The sequence below is a fragment of the Pseudorca crassidens genome, chromosome 11 (genome assembly GCF_039906515.1).
Source record: "Pseudorca crassidens isolate mPseCra1 chromosome 11, mPseCra1.hap1, whole genome shotgun sequence".
Lineage (NCBI taxonomy): Eukaryota > Metazoa > Chordata > Mammalia > Artiodactyla > Delphinidae > Pseudorca > Pseudorca crassidens.
The window spans coordinates 72,118,750-72,136,066 of record NC_090306.1 but is presented as its reverse complement, the minus strand read 5'-3'; the positions used below and the strand labels follow the sequence as shown (position 1 = coordinate 72,136,066).

Here is a 17,317-nt window from a genome sequence, read left to right as displayed (position 1 = left end):
CTGCTTGCTGTGGTCTGAACTATTGTATCCCTTCAAAATTCACATGCTGAAGTCCTTACACCCAATATGATGGTGTTAGAATATGGTACCTTTAAAAGGAGGTGATTAGTTTATGAGGGTGTATCCCTCATGAATGGAATTAGTGCTCTTAGGAAGAGATCCCACAGAGCTCCCTTTTGCCATGTGAGGATAAAAGAAGTCTGAAACTTTGCATCTTTATCTCAGACTTCCAGCTTCCAGAACTGTGAGAAATAAATTTATGTTGTTTATAGACTACCTAATCTGTGGTATTTTGTTATAGCAGCCCAAATGGACTAAAACCCTACTGTTTGAAGTTACCATGAACATCCTCCTTAACCAAGTCAGCTGACTTTGAGAGTACAGAATTCTCTTCCTTTTGACATCTGTTTCATGTAACATTATTTTAGAAATTTCTTCCTCGATTGGTTTACATGAAATCATACTTTGCTTATTTTCTCATTTCTTAAAGTCTGCTTTAAAAAAAATCCAAAATCCTAATTATATCATTCTCTACGATCAAACCTCTGCTCATTTTTTGTTGTTGTTGTTGTTTTGCGGTACGCGGACCTCTCACCGTTGTGGCCTCTCCCGTTGTGGAGCACAGGCTCCGGGCGCGCAGGCTCAGCGGCCATGGCTCACGGGCCCAGCCGCTCTGCGGCATGTGGGATCTTCCCGGACCGGGGCACGAACCCGTGTCCCCTGCATCAGCAGGCGGACTCTCAACCACTGCGCCACCAGGGAAGCCCCTCTGCTCACTTTTATCTATAGTTAATCGCTCATCTCTTTCATTTATTCCCAAGATATCAGCTCTCTATGGATGACTCCCAGTTCTGCATAGCTTATGCTCTCCACTTACCTGCACTCCATCTCCATTGCTTAACCACAAGGGTATCTTTTACCAATTCAAACCCAATTATTAAATATTAAATTTATGGAATTTATGAAATTTTTTCAAACAATTCCAGTGATTCTCACCATTCTTTTATTTTCCCATCGTAAAATATCTTTCTGATCATCTTTGATTCTTTCTTGCTTGTAGTAAAGCATATTGAAATGTATCAAAACCCTCTTTTTCTCCCTCTAATTATCTTTTTACTGCCCTTTCCTATCTATCGGTCATTTTATTTGGCTTTTCCCACCCTAAATCACTTCTTTCCTTCATCTTGGGCACATAGTTACCTCTGCCTCCAACTGAGAATTGCCATGTGATGAATCGCTATGCGCCAATGGAATATGAGCAGAAGAGAAGTATGCCACTTCCACCTCACTTGCTTAAAAGATGCTCGCCTAAGTTTACTCATCCTCTTTCTTTCTGCTGACTGTAAAGGATTACACCTTGAGCAAATTTGGGAGCCATATATTGAACAGGCTGGAGAAAGTGCCATGTTCCTAAGATGATTTCCCAGTAGAGAACCCATTACCCATCTTGGACTGAGAGAGAATAAACTTCAGTTTAGTTTCGTATCTGGGTCCTTTGACAAAACATTTTAGCCTTGAATCAACCCTGCTAATTATTATCAAATCAACAGTCAATCCTCTGCCTTCAACATTTCACACCAGAATCACTGCAGAAATCGCATTCATTAGTCTTCTTTCTCTTTCTCATTCATAGAGAAACAGAGGCTAGGTCTTTGGGCTTAACTTCTCATTCAGACTGTAGAACGAGGATCACAGCTTTCTCATATGCTGCAGTAAATAGAATTGAAGCCAAAATGTAGATCTACAACATCTTGGAAAGAAACTGAAATAAAAATCAAGCAGTCTTTCCAACTGAGTGTCCCATCCAAATAATCCAGGAACTGGAGGAATCTAGGAATAAGACTAGAGGACAGAAACTGAAGAAACCAAATGATAGCGGGAGAGTTTGAAGCAGAGGGTGGAAGATAAAGCCTGGAGAGACTCCTGAAGCTGGGAAGAAGTACCTTGGAAATTTTTAGGAGGAATATGGCCTTGGATTGAAGTAGGGAGGGAAGTGCATGGATACTAACCTAGACATCTCTTACTTATCCACTTTCTAAGGCATCTTTCAGTTCAACAAATGGATTGGGTTTCTTCCTAACTAGGGGCAAACAGCTTCAAGTTAGTCCTACTAACTCTGCTTTTGTTACCAAACCAAACTTGGGCCTGCTCACCCACACGCAGTAAAGCCAATCTACTGACACCAGGTTGTGCTGAAGGAAAGTACGGCATTTATTGCAAGGTGCCAAGCAAGGAGAACAGGCAGCTCCTGCTCAAAAGACCCAAAGTCCCCCATGGCTTTCAGGGAAGGGGTTTTAAAGGCAGTATGAGGGAGACGGTTGCAGGGTGCATGATCAGCTCGTGCACAGTTCTCTGCTCGGCTGGCATCAAGGTGAAGTTTCAAGCATCATCAACCTTCTGGTTTCCACCAGTCTAGGGTCTATGTTCATATGTCAGCAGTTTTCATCTGGTGGGGGTCTGCTTCCTATAAAAACAACTTAGGAATGTGTGTCAGGCCTTTATCAGTGTCTTTCAGGGAACTGGGGGTTGGATGATTCTGCTATGTAGCAGATTTATAGTCTAAATTGTTACCAGTTCCCCAGCCCAACAGCTCTTCTTTGTTTCTACATCTTCACATTTCCCAATCAACTCTTGAGTCAGCCTTTTGAGACTCAAGGGAGGCCTGGGAGGCTAAAACAAAAGCCTTTTACTTCAAAGGACAGGGACACAAGGGCTTGTATACTGTTTCACTTTCACCAGGTCAATTATGTACTGCATGTATTGAAACATTGTAAACTACAATATTTTTGAAAATACTGAGCCAGCTAGAATTGAAACAACCAGGGAAAAAAGAAAACCCAGAAACATACCCAAGAAAATGTAAAACCTCCATATCTAATAGACCAAGCACCAAAACCGGTAAGTATTGATTTTTACATAAATGTTTTAGGAAAATTGGCTATCTGGAAAATAATTTTTATTTAAAACCACCTTAAATTAGTTCCCTTCCTTACACTGTATACCAAAGTAAATTGTAAGCTCATTAAATCATTTAATTCACCTATTCATTGATTCATTCATTCAATAAATATCTATTGCTATTGTACCCACCATGTGTTAGACTCGGGGTTGTAATGGTATACAAGATCTACTCTCTCCACTTAAAGACCTCAGAGTCTACATGGGAAGGAAGACAAGTAAAGATGAAAATAGGCAACAAATAGAGATTAGGGAAAGGCTTCCAAGGCTAGACCTCAGTGAGGAGTTAACATTATTCTGGGAAGAGTTAACATTATTCTGGGAAAGAGGAGGACAGTCAGATGTAAAGGAAAGGTTTCTAGCAAGGAGAACAAGGTGTGTTATGACTGTAAACAAAATAAAATATTTCATTTTCTGAAAACTGCAAGGAGTTCAGTAAGGCAGCTATTGACATGTTCTAAAAATGCCCTCTTGGTCTCGACTGCCTGGCCAAAAAATGCAGATAAAGAAAGAAAGGTACAGTTTCAAGACATCTTCAGTATTTCCTTATATTCAGGAGAGCAAAGGGGAATGTTTTACTGACCGCTGGTATGAGAAGAAAAATATGCAAATAAAGGATGTGAGTAGGCAGAATTATTTAAAGTTATTATTGTGGTGAGTGTTTATTGTAAAAGTTGTGTTTATCTTTTCAGAATCATCAGTATATGGGGAGAAAAAGAATGTTAAGGAAAAACAAAACATTAATTTTTAAATACTTTCTTAATCTCATTAATGGAGCTTTTTTGGTAAGTATCTTCATAATTATTTAGTAAAGAAAATGTGCATTTATATCGGCAATTAGTTCAAAAATAAGTATTGGCTATCTTTTTTTGTAGGTTCTTGGACTTTTACTCATGGGATTTGGTGCATGGCTTTTAATAGATAGAAATAATTTTTTCACAGCTTTGGGTATGTATCTATTTTCCTTTCTCTAAATCAAACAAGGAATTCAGTGTTAAACAATTGCATACATGATTTATTCAGCAGGTGGCAGTATTTCTCTAAAATTCATTACGTACTGTCCAATTTTTCCTCAGAAAGTCTTTGCCAATTGTTCTAAAAGCACCTTATTAAATAATAAGACTTAAATCCAAGACCATAAGGGAGAGGGAATTTTGAGAGAGAGATCTAGGAACTTTGGGCAGGAGAGATGAGAGAAATGGAAGATTGCGGTTGTTCTGCTGACTCTGGACTTTTACAGATCTATAGACTTGAAAGGATAATGGAGATCAAAATAGCTTCACTGCCCAAGTTAAATAATCTCTTTTAAAACTCAGTTACCATATCCTGTCACCATCACATAATTAGAAATAAAATATTCCCTATGGAAACAACTTAAATGTACATCAGTGGATGAATGGATAAAGAGATTTTATATATATAGATAGATAGATAGATATAGACATATAAATATATCTATCTATCTATATATATAGATATAGATATAGATATCATATCGTTAGGCACTATCCCATGAGCTGAGGATACAGAAATGTACAAGAAAGATAAAGGGCCTGTCCTCATGGAGCATAATTCCAGTGAGGAAGACTAGAAAACAGCACATAGAATGTTCATAATTTGACCCCTGCAAACCTTCCGAGTCTCACCTGCCTGAAACTAAATGCCAGCAAGGCTGAGTTTCCTACACACACTGCACCATTCTGTGTCTTAGAATGCTTCCACCATTCCAACCTAGAGACTTCCAATTATAACTTAAAGCCTAAGCCCAGGTGTTACCTTCTCCAGTAATCTTGCATATCTTCACCTTCTCTCCCTACTAGATTAGGTGCTCTTATACCCAGTGGTGTGCTGATAAATGTCCTGGGATGGAGTCTCAGTTTATGGTATTTGCTGATTTCTGTGGTTTAAATAATCCCATGATGGCCAATTTCAAGGTGCCAGTGTGGACTGAGTTGGTTTACAGATTTTGTGAAAATTTAACAGTTGGCTTTTATGTGCCAGAACAATCTGGTTCCAGCACACCACTGCCCATTGCCTCTACTCTTCTCCCATAAAATCTAGGGCATATTTAATTTATTTATCTCCCTTTAAAAACAAATTGTTAAGCACTACATTATTGCCATAGCACTAAGCATTTAACAGTTAGCCCGTTGACTATATAAATATATATAGTCTCTAGCACAGACAGTTCAGTCTAGATGGGGAGAGAATAAAATACAGTTTTAACGGGACCATATTAGCAATAAACTCAGGGTTTCAGACATGGGAAACTTAACCCACATGTGTTAAGTACTCAGAATATTTTTGATGAATGAATGAATGAATATAAAAATGTTTGGAGGTACATTAGACATAGAAGAATTCACCCTAGAAAAAGTCATCTTCTTTCATAGAAGACAATAAAGATAAGGTAAAGTTAAAGGGACCTTCTGAGATTGAAGAAATTCTCTATCATGTCATTAAAGGCAAAAAAAGTTGTTAAGAGCAAGTAAGAGGTGCCAGAATGAGGTTAAAAAAGAGAGAAACAGAATCCTAGTGATTTGTTGACAGTTGCCTAGGAAACCTTGGGTTGCTGCATTTATTATTAAATAGAAAACAAATGTCACTTAATAATAGCTGTTTTGTGGATTCCACAGATGAAAATAATCACTTGATAGTATATATTTTTCGAATTTTGATTGGAACTGGTTCTGCTACTGTTCTTCTTTGTCTCTTCTGTTATTTGGGAATTCACAGTGAAATCAGATGGCTTCTAATTCTGGTACGTATTTCATTTCAATAGCCTGAATCTGTATCTTTGATTTTCAGTGTTTGAGTCACACACGTGAGCAAGAATGATTTATGTCACTGTAACGCTGCAGTACAATGTGCTCTTGGGAATAAGGCCATGAAGTGCCCCCGCCCAAGAATCTTTTCTAGGTAGAATTTTCTTAGTGAGTTTCCTACGGACTAAATCTGGACCTCAACACTTACACACTTAGATATTAATTTTGAACACAGAGTCAATAAGAATCCATCTCCTAGGGTGAACTACAATTAACCAAACTTAAATCTGAAGACTAAAATCAGAATACAGTATGTTAAAGGCCACGAACAATGAAGTTTAGCAGGGAAAAGGAAACATGGCCTGTAGTCGGCATATTTTCTCCCTGTGGGTGTGCCATGTGGGAAGCTAACTTGTAACTGAGATCACAATTTATAATTTAACAAAAAGAAATACAACTGCTGAGAGAGCCAGACTCCGGCATCTGGCTAGCACACTATCTCTCCGCAGGCATATAACATGAAAAGGTAAATTATAATGAACGTGAGCCATTTATCATACGTGGGATAGGTATGGATCACAATCAGTGGATTCAGGTAAAATATAGCTTGTAACATTTTCTTTAAATCAAATTAGTTTTAATTCACAGGCACTTTCCTGTGAAGCAGATAGGAAATTCAAATGTATCCAACTGTGCCCCTCTTGCCAGGAAGAATGCAGAGATACTTAGCTCTTATGTAGTGCTGAAAGTCTGGGTGGTCACTTTGGATTCTGTTTATCAGTCTACACCAGTTACCATGAAAGCACTCACTTTCCCAGCTGATGTGGTCCCTTCAGGACTACATATTCTGCTGTTTGAATGGCCTAGGACAGCAAAGGCAGCGCTGTTCTTCATCCAGTATATACCAGTACAGGCATATCGGTGAAATTCTTTTGTGAAGGATTGGTAATTAACCATTACCTCAGTTCCTTTCCTGCAGTTCCCCTTCCCTGAGACCTGAGACATTCAACCCTGCCAAGGACACAGCAATTAAAGGAGTCATGCCTGACAGAGGAATTCGTTACTGCCTATTGTTAATAATTGCTGCCTATTATTATTTGAATATTACCCATGGCAGAGACATTTTAGGCAATACTGGAAACCACACCTTCATTTCCCTCTGGGTCTTGCCTCCTTACCATGGCAGTGCCAGGAAGCCAAGTGCTAGCCCCCATTGCTTTGAGAATCTGCAGACTCTAGGATCAGTCTCACAATCTTTTTAGTCTAAAGAAGACTTTACTCTCTCTTCTTACTCTCCTCAAAGGCACAACCTCTATTCTCAAATTTTATCTTTCTCTTCTCCCAGGGCCTATAACATAATTTTCTCATGGGGCTTCTGATTTTGGATATGGAAACCAGGACAGAAATGATTTGCAGGAAAATTTTAATTTTCTCCTTGCCACAAATTCCCATTTAGGTAAAGGAGACAGAGAGCCTGCTATTAATATAATGTTGTGGTTTGAGGATGGGAAAGGAAGGAGGCAACTTGAGGGAGAAAAACATAAACATCTTATAAGTTTCTGCCTCATGTAATTCAAGTATTAATGGACTGTGACTAAGAAAGCCTGACAGACCCCATCATAAGGAATATACATGCTACTAGGACCTGATAGCTTAGATCCTGAAGCCAAGATACCATTCTCCCTTCCGGACGGTCCATGGAAGAGTATTGCAACATTTTGTAATCATGACACTTTTGCTATTCTCCTCTGAATTTACCAATACTTTTTTGATGGACACACTTTTTCTTTAACCATGTTAATTCACATAGTCAAGCTATGGCCAAATCTTATATAGGCCTAAACACTATTCTCTGGCTTAAAGGTGATTTTGCATGCTCCTACTCTAGTCAAATAGATATTACTTTTGCATTTTAACTCCTTGGGACAATTTCACTTTCCTGTTAAAAGTTCTCCAGCAGTCTCTCACTGTGCTCTCTAAGTGCTAATAACATATAAATACACTGAATATTTCTTCTGTAAATATCTAACTGCTGTTAAAAAATAATTTTCAAAGGTAAAATCATGAATCACCTATATGAAACTGAGCATGTATCAGAGGCTTTATTTATATAATTAATTAATAGAGGAACCAGTAAGAAGTAACAACCAGTTTAAATAAGAATTAAGCTTGTGGAGATTTATATTCTCTATAGACTATTCATTAGCATTTTCATGAATAGTAATCATTTGCATTGCTCTGGAAACTTTTGTATTACTATCAGAGTTGTATAAGTTAACTCTTTGCAGAGTTGAATAATAGTTTAGTCAAAGGTAATATTTCATACTCCCATTGAATCAGAAACCTGGGAGGGTCCACAGACAATAAGCAGCTTGCCATTGAAAAGAAACCCAGTGACTTTTTTAAAACAATTGTTTTGCGCAGTTTTCCCTTTATCTACCTGTCTTCACTACTATCCCTTGGCAGTGAAGATTAAGTAAGGTGTTGTGTGTAGAAGTATTAAAAATCTAAACTTCTAAATGGATCTAAAGACCATATTTTTGTCTCTGAAAATAGGAAATATATTTGTCAAGTAAGCAATTTTAATGGACTATTTTAAAGTACTAAATGTTTAAAATAGGTGAAACTAAGAATACTAACAGTAAATCATCCTTGCTTATATTGATATTTTAGTTAGTAAAATATTCAGACTGCTAACTTTTAAAATTATTTTGAATTCTAGATAATATGTATCACTATTCACTGCTATGATGAAGAAGATTGCAGTGGCCATATGTTTAAAAAAAAGAAAATAGTCAAATAATGTGAAAATCATTTTGTTTGGCTTTGGATAGAAGTATTTTCAGTTTTCAAAGAAATAGTCCAAATGTGCATACAGATTAACTTTACTATTGCCGTTGCCTTTGTTACTTTCTCATTATTTTTATTGTTGTTGCTGTTGTTACTTTGTGCATGATGGAATAGTTTACATGGTAGGTCACAATTTAGTGAGTTCTCCACTGGTAGCAGAATGGTGTAAGTGGAGGTCTAGATATTTAAGTTCCCCTCTATGACAGTTTTAGATCTGAATGAAGAAGGTATCATCATCAACTCCATTAGACCAAGTAGTCTGTTAGGGTTCTCATGAAGCACTATCACTTCTTTCTATCTTACTCTTATCCAAATGTTCACTGATTTTTTTCTTTGCCTTTTGTTTCAATAATTTCACTCATGTATGAGAACAGGAAACTTCAGCAATACCTATGTATTTTAAGACTGTACGTTTCATGTGATGTGCATTTTCCCATCATTGTAGCATCTAAAAATATATTAGGAGCATAGTTCTCATTTCTGTGTTTCTTTTGTTTTAGTATGCAGTACTGTTAATGTGGGCCTTTGGTGTTCAAGTTGTACTTTCAGCACTCATCTTCACAAAGAAAGAGGAGGTATGGAAACATCATCCTTTTATTTGAAAAATAAAGAAAAGCAGATACTTTAGATTATTGAGACCTAAACCTATATTAAAAGCTAAAGGTAAATGTCTTTGGGGGAAAAAAAGGATTCAATGGAAGTACTAGAATTCCATATAGGAAGGGGACAGGGGTCAGATTGGAATGGTGGGCTAGGAGAACTTGTCTTTAACTCTGTCTGCAGAAGATTGAGAATGTTGTAAATAACAAAGAATGTGGGGGAAGAGGAGATGATGCTTATTGTGGGATATCCAAAATTGGCCCCCCAGCCAACCCTGGCTGCCACTACTGACTCCATCACTGTACTATATTCTATTTTTGTAAAGAAATACCTTTAGATTTGTACAAATTTTAAATTTAGCAATTTCATTTAAATAAGATTATTGAATAATTCATATATTTTGTACAGGTATGGTCATGAGTGATACAGTTAACTAGAACAAGATTTATATTTTTCAAGTCAAGTTCAAAAAAGCACATAATAAATTACCTGAAAAACCTTTTTGGTAGCAAAACTTACCTATTACAGCCTACAGACTTTTAATTCTTTAAGAAATGTCAGTGTTTCAGTACAGTCAAGGTCTGACTTTGTCTCATGGGAGCCTCTCCTGTAGCAATAAGAGCATGGACTTGAAGTCATACAGATCGGCATGTGACTAGATAACAACAAGCCATTTAACATCCCTGAACCTATGTCTTCATCTACCTACCTTATAGAGTTATCATTAACTGATGATTATAAAGTTCCTGTTATAGAGTAGCTATTTGGGAGCTCTCTACCTTCCCTCAATTGATTTTGAAGGAGAACCTGATTAATTTCTAGGCTTCCTAGCCTTCAGATTCTTTCTATATATCAACTCCTAATTAATGGCCAAACCTCGACAAAATCTTTCCTATACAACACCATTGCCCTCCACTTTCATTTGCTCTCTTGTACTTGGCATCTATCCTGGATATCTAATTATCTAGGACCTGTTGTTAATGGTTTGGCATTTGGAGCTAAAATTTCTTCTTTCCATATCCAAAATGTGTGTGTGTGTGTGTGTGTGCACACACTCAAGTGAGTCCTATAAAGCTGTTTTGGTGGCACAGCACCAGATCCCAACCCATCAGCCTCTAACTTTTGGACCTGGTGATGGAACCTGAATATCACACTTAAGGACCCTTAGCACATGAATATAGTTAATCAGTGGCACCCATATTTATTTAAGTATTATTCACATACTCCTCTCTACCTATTTTAAGAATAAGAACTATCATTTACTAATAACTACCATGTGCCAGAGACTGTGATAAGCACTTTACTGGCACTATATTATTGATCCTCACAACAACTCCTAGAGATGCATTGTAAATCCTTCTTTCTAGGACAGGAAACTGAGGCTTTGAAAGGAGAACATACATGCTAAAATGTATCATAGCCAAATGAAGGAGTCTGCACTCTAACCTTATTAACTGATCCCAGAAATGACAGCTTTGTTTACATCACTTGCTTTCTACATTCAGACTGGACTGAGTTCTCATGAGCCTCTAAATAGTTTATGTCATTTACAGTGCCTAACTCAGTGTTGGAGATGCACTAGGTCTTCATGGGTTGTTTGTCATACTGAATATGTGTGAGGGAATTTTACTTATATAGTAGTCACCTAGATTATATATGAAAATCATTTTTACTCTTATGTACTAAGGTGTGATTCATATGCACTCTGAATCTCCCAAGTAATGCTTTAGCAGATAAGTAAGGACATAAGTCTGCCCCCTCTCCACAAAAATATAAAATGGAAAAACATCATTTTCTATTCTAAATAAAAATTAACTTAGGGAATATGTTAAATTGATCACTTATAGATCTAAATAACATGTTATTTTATTCCAATCTTCTTAAATGTATTAAAGCATAGATATGTAAGTGGGTAAAAGTTTAACTTGTACAGATGTCTTAATTATTGTAGTATTCCCACCAGTTATTTAGTTTTCACTATTAAAGAACAGCATATTACAATGAGAAATTATTAGACTAGAATCCAAATGAATTATATTTAGAAGTCTCAGCTCCTCTTCTTTATTCATGTAAACAAAGCAAATAATCATATTCTCTGAGTATCTATATCCGTGTTCATAAAATACAAATAATATCTGGCCTTTCTACCATTTTTGGGGGGGCCTCACCGTGCAGCATGCGGGATCCTAGTTCCCTGATCCCACGGATCAAACCCTTGCCCCTGCAGTGGAAGTGCAGAGTCCTAACCACTAGACCTCCAGGGAAGTCCCTGGCCTTTCTACCTTTTGCTATTTTACAGGACCAAGTTAGGAATTAGTTATGAAAGTCATATAAACTTCTAAATGCTTAAGAAAGTTCCTACTAAAAACTACCTTTGCAAAATCTAGATTTCAAAATAGCAGTTTTCCTCCAAACTTTCACATGATTGTTTTTGTTTTAGCATTGTGAAAAGACTTTTTTTAATTAAAAATCATAATTCTTGTAAAAATATACAATAGACACAGGTCAATAATTTTATTTAACATCTTGTTTAATGCAGGAACCAGTTAAGATATAAAAACCAATTCAAAGGAGAGTCCAAAGAGAAGACACTACAAAACCGAAACAAAACAGGCTTGGAAAGGGGACAGATCCGATTCCATCCCCACCAGGAAAAATTCATCTGCATTTCTCTGACAAAGAATCATTTGCCTAACTACAGTTTTCTACAACTTACAAAGTTGTAAGATAAATTAAAAACTAGGAAACGTACAGACTCGTAGAAACAGAGGACCCTAGTTTTCATTGAAAAGATCCTCAGCCATTTTTTTTGGTCCATTTAAAAGCCTTTCACAATTTTTCCTGAGGGTGTAAAAAGAAATGTAGAACCCTTCGACATTCAGGAGAACAGCACATAACTTTCTCCCTAATCAGAAACCAAGTCTAATGTAGTCTTCCTATAGATCACAGTGTGAAAGACCAAAGGCCTCCACACTCACTGATTGCTAAAAATAGTTATAAGGAAGAAAAAAACACCTAGAAATAATTAGAAAACAACAAACTGACTTTGAATACTTTTTATGAGGAACCATAAGGAAAGTTTCTATCAAATTTTCACTTTTAATAAAATTTTCAACAGGTTCACCAAATATGGCATGATAAAATTGATTCAGTCATTTCTGAGTATGGATCTAAGGACTTGCCTGAAGACATACCCAAGTGGACGATTCTAAATGCCTTGCAGAAAACAGTAAGATGAAATTAGCGTAAAACTAAAAATTAGACGCCAAAGGTGACCGCCGCTGAGAAATGGGGAGAGAAGGAAGAACAGGGAATGGGGCACAGGAATTAGAGGCTCTTGTATTTCATCTAAACCAACAGGGTGAGATAGGATTGTCTCAACTTAAGATCTTGAGTTTTATCTTTCTTTTGTAATGTGTATCTCCTTTTCTGGGTTAATTGATGTGCATTTTAACCTGAATTCATGTGTAAAAGTGTTGGGAGTCTACTGCCAAGTGGAATAATCTACCCTGTCGCCCCCATGGGGAGATAGGGTCTAAGCACAGCCCCTGCTGGCAGCATAGTATCCTGGTGGTTACCATTTGAACCTGAACATCAGGTTTGCCACGCAGTAACTTTGTGATGCTGGATAAGAAACCTTCTTTTTTTTTTTCTGCGGTACGCGGGCCTCTCGCTGCCACGGCCCCTCCCGCCACGGAGCACAGGCTCCAGACGCGCAGGCCCAGTGGCCATGGCTCACGGGCCCATCCACTCCGCGGCATGTGGGATCTTCCCGGACCGGGTCACGAACCCGCGTCCCCCACATCGGCAGGCGGACTCCCAACCACTGGGCCACCAGGGAAGCCCAAGAAACCTTCTTAACTTCACGTACCATGTTAACAAAATAGATAGGCAGAATGACCCCTACCTCTGGTTGTTAAGAATAAAGGAAGTAATGTAGGGAATATAGAGAAAGGCTTGGATCTGGGACATAGTAAGCAACTAATACTTGTTAGCTAATGTTGTTAGCATTATTATTTTCACAGTTCAGATTTTTCTCGGCAAGGTAAGGGAGTGTGTGTAGTCAGCCAAATTGTTTACAAGAGTAGATCAGCATGGGAACATAGTAAGTGCTTTACACCAAAAAAAAAAAAAAAAAAAAAGCAAACATTTAATAGCACCAGGCCCTTTTACAGGTGCTTTTCATATATTAACTCATTTAGTCCTCCCAACCCAATGAGTTAAGAACCGTTATCTTCGTTTTATAGATGAAGGTCAGAGAAATTCAGTAACTTAGCCAGTATCACTTGGCTAATAAGTGGCAGAGCCAAGATTCAATCCCAGACAATCTAGCACTAGATTTTGTACTCAGCTACTACACCAGAGCCTCACATAAGCATAGTTATTATTTTTAGTATATTTAATAACAGAAATGCTTTTTAGGAAAATTTAAATGTATTATAAATGATTTTATTCATCTTATGTTTTTCACTGATGTATGTGATCTGAACATGTATTGCATTTTCAGATTGCATTATGACTGATAGCAGGGTATCAAATCTTAGGAAGGTTTGATACCCTAAGAAAGTAGTAATAACCTTGAGTCTTTATGTATATTTAACACATATGGCAGCACATGTTGGATAAATTATAAAGAAAACTGTTATAGTTAAGAGAAGGTGTGGCTAAGGTGATTCTCTCTTCTGTTCTGGATCTAAACATGGTTTAGTAAATCAAGTATATCTTTCATCCTGAGCTTCTATAAGGTAAATTCAGATATAACAATTTCATTCATACATAGCCCACTTATATGAGTAGAGATCTTTAGCTCTGGTTAACATCAACCATAGCAGCAACAAAGTAATGGATTAAACAAACAAAAATATACTTATTGTTTTAATTCACTACATTTGAGTGGAGAATAAATTAATAAATTTATCACAAAACCACTTTAATATGCATAGGAGTCATATAATTAACTGCATTTTCAATATTTTATAGTAAAATTTATAGAATCTTTTTTCTAGTTACAGTGTTGTGGCCAAAACAATTACACAGATTGGATGAAGAATAAGAATAAAGAAAATTCAGAACAGGTGCCATGTTCTTGCACAAATTCTACATTAAGAAAGTGGTTTTGTGATGAGCCACTGAATGCAACTTACCTAGAGGTAAATGTAAGTTAAGGCTTCTCCAAGTGTTTATGGTACCTTTTTTTTTGCAAGTCATTTTAGAAATCTGAGCAATTTTTTATATTAAAAACAATGTCATTCATGGTTATTAGGTTCTTAAGCAACTTAACTAAAATGAAACCACAGCAAGGTGAATTGTATTATTTGTTATATAACAAATTAATTAAACTTGCTGGAGTATGTGAAATAAGTTCTCCTAGAACTTGGGATACCATCAACTTTCTCCTCAACCATCCTTTGATGAAAGAGGCACTTTTGACAAATCTCTGTTGTGTAGGATTGGTAAAGGAGCTGCAATAGCAGAAGTAAAGAGGCATGAGGTTTGGCAAAAACTGAGGGAGGAAACCCCAGCAGTGACAAAAATGGTGTTTAGGTAAAGGTGGCAGAAGCAAGAGTAGAAGTTCATCTGTAGCAACTGCTATTTACAGATACAGAATATTGATAAACTAGGGATTTCCATCCCAAGAACTTCTTATTCTTTTGTAGTTTATATACTGATGTTATTCTATTTTTAAGATGTATCTTTCAATAACATAATTCATTCATAGATAAATGGAGTATTATGTTTCTTAAAAGATTCTCCTATTTGGGAAGTATCACTTTAGGCAGTAGTATGCTGAATTATAGTAGCGTGTAGAAAATCAAATCCCTCTCAAAACTAAATTTCTGATTTCAACTACATGACAACATCTTAGCAACTTTAAATGTAGCAACCGAGGTGTCCTGCAATTATATGAAGCTTTCTGGGCTAGTAAGTCCAGTCTCCAGTTAGACATTGACTTGCTTTTTAGACTTTGGTAAATTACTAATCTCTGTGTCTCTTCTTCTTTGTAATAGAATTATGTATAAAAACACTTCCAAAAAAAAAACAACATTTCCATCTCCAAGTCAGCCTAAGTAAGTTCTTTTCCTTAGGGTTGTGAAAATAAAATCAACACATGGTATCATACTAACGCTTTAACATTAATTGGAATTAACTTTGGACTTTTGGCTTCAGAGGTAAGCTTTTGTTTATATGTTTAAAGATAAAAAAATTAAGTATAAACTATATAGGATAAACTGTAGAACAACCCGGTGGAGACCTAATCAGATAAATTAATCCAATAGGAGCCAGGACACTGAGACTGTTCACACCCAGGAGAGGAATAGGTCCCAACTGGAGGTGATATCCCTAAGTCAGCCTGGGTGGAGTCTGTTAATAAGTTATCATCCTGGGAGGTGGTGATTTCATTGCTTTGTGATTTTTTTAGAAATATCAATACTTCATATCTCGGCAGTGAGAGGACCATGTTTGGCAGTCTGCAAGCTGGCAAATTTCTTAAATCTAGGCTGATGTTTGACATTAGTAAATCTATTCACTCAAATACTCATTTGTTCATTGCCTCAATCATTCATTCAATAAATTTGGAGGGGGGGGAGAACATCTACTGTGTGTCAGGTACTGTACTAGATGTTAGAGATACAATGGGAAGCCAAATCTACATATTCCTTGACCTCCAGGGTGCCAACTGCAGAATCAAGGTTCAGAAGTAGTATTTCATTCTCCAGTTTCAGTGAAGACTGATGAAAGCTAGTGAAGGCTATGGATTCAAAGAAACTGTGAGAGTGGATAGATTATTACTGTGTAGACTAAAAGGTTGGAATAAATATGTAATGCGTGGTTTGGCCAAAATAGGATACCAAATTTAATTTTATGTTGATCCACAAAGGCACTGACCTAAAGTTCCATAAATTCTCTTCAGCTGGTAACAGTGTTAGTCTCAGGATAGTGGTAAACAAGACATTTTTATAAGCACCGATATCATTCTTTTTAAATGTTTATTCTCTATTCATGCTGAGGTATTTAAGGCAAGACTGAATGGGGGATATTATCTGTGCTCCATTTTATCATCTACCCTTTGCAGACCACCTTTCATGATCCTGTAACAAAAGGAGGGAGTTTTGTAGGAGTGATGACAAAGTTAGAAAGATGATGAACACAAAACATCAGCAGTTCATCAAGGCATCTAGCCCAATGATAGCCCATGTAATTAAAACTGAGCAGTCTATTCCTTAGCCCCCTCTATAAATGAACTTGGTGACAGCTGGGTTACCCTACAAGACTCATTCTGCAGACTTCTTATCCACAACCATATGTACCTTACTCTGAAATTTTCTTATTCTCCTTGATCCCTTTTCCATTTACAGAATACATTTTGGTGATCATATAGTATTAACTTTACAAATTATTCTTATTGATTACATTTTGATCTCTTATTGTTTCCTTTTTTTTCCAGGTTTTGCAATTCTCATTAACCGTTTCCTTCTTTAGACACATCAAGAATAGAATATATGCAGAAAAATGATCTTTAGATTTTAATTTGTCCAGAAGAAACCAGTTAATTCTCAAAATAATCACGTTGTATTCTTCTAGTCCAAAAAATAAAAAAGTTTTGAATTATATTCATTAAGTTTAAGATTTATTCAAGTCATTGATTATATGTAACACAGAATTATTGGATATTTTAATGAATCAGCCCATGAAATTTTTATTAATTTGGTTTTTCAAAATATCAAATTCTGGAGAGATTGGAATTGACATATATACAATATTGATACTATGTGTAAAATACATAACTAATGAGAACCTACTGTATAGCACAAGGAACTCTACTCAATGCTCTGTGGTGACCTAAATGGGAAGGAAATCCAAAAAAGAGGGGATATATGTATACATATAGCTGATTCACTTTGCTGTACAGTAGAAACCAACACAGCATTGTAAAGCAACTGTACTCCAATAAAAATTAATGTAAAAAAATACCAAATTCCGTAGCTTATGACTTTACCTTGACTTATTTTATGAATTTAGAGAATATCATCATATATGCTAATTTCAAAATATGGTAAATTATCACATATATTTTGAGTTTCTTATGTAGAAAAAATACCTATATGATGTTAAGAAAACACTAAGTAGGGGTCGGTGCCGGC

At 36.5% G+C, this 17,317-nt stretch overlaps 1 protein-coding gene and 1 long non-coding RNA gene across 2 annotated transcripts in view; one reads left to right on the top strand and one right to left on the bottom strand.

Annotated features, from left to right (window-relative positions):
• The first annotated feature begins 3,667 nt into the window (after positions 1–3,667).
• TSPAN19 (tetraspanin 19) lies at positions 3,668–16,689 on the top strand. The gene is made up of 8 exons (XM_067698734.1): positions 3,668–3,743; positions 3,834–3,906; positions 5,595–5,719; positions 9,074–9,148; positions 12,292–12,402; positions 14,180–14,323; positions 15,260–15,343; positions 16,621–16,689. Exons 1-8 carry the CDS (start codon positions 3,678–3,680, stop codon positions 16,687–16,689), a joined length of 747 nt encoding a protein of 248 aa, XP_067554835.1. The 5' UTR covers positions 3,668–3,677.
• LOC137202968 (uncharacterized) overlaps positions 9,707–17,317 on the bottom strand; it is a 29,892-nt gene continuing 22,281 nt past the window's right edge. Inside the window, exon 3 of the long non-coding RNA XR_010932817.1 lies at positions 9,707–9,780. This is a non-coding gene — a long non-coding RNA (uncharacterized lncRNA). The remainder of the gene's footprint in view (positions 9,781–17,317) is intronic.

Bases quoted from the DNA above. Each gene is read 5' to 3' on its own strand.
- TSPAN19 (XM_067698734.1), top strand. From the start codon at position 3,678: ATGTTAAGGAAAAACAAAACATTAATTTTTAAATACTTTCTTAATCTC. The intron at 5,720-9,073 runs GTACGTATTTCA...CTTTTGTTTTAG, and splicing joins TCAGATGGCTTCTAATTCTG to TATGCAGTACTGTTAATGTG. The intron at 14,324-15,259 runs GTAAATGTAAGT...TCTTTTCCTTAG, and splicing joins TGAATGCAACTTACCTAGAG to GGTTGTGAAAATAAAATCAA.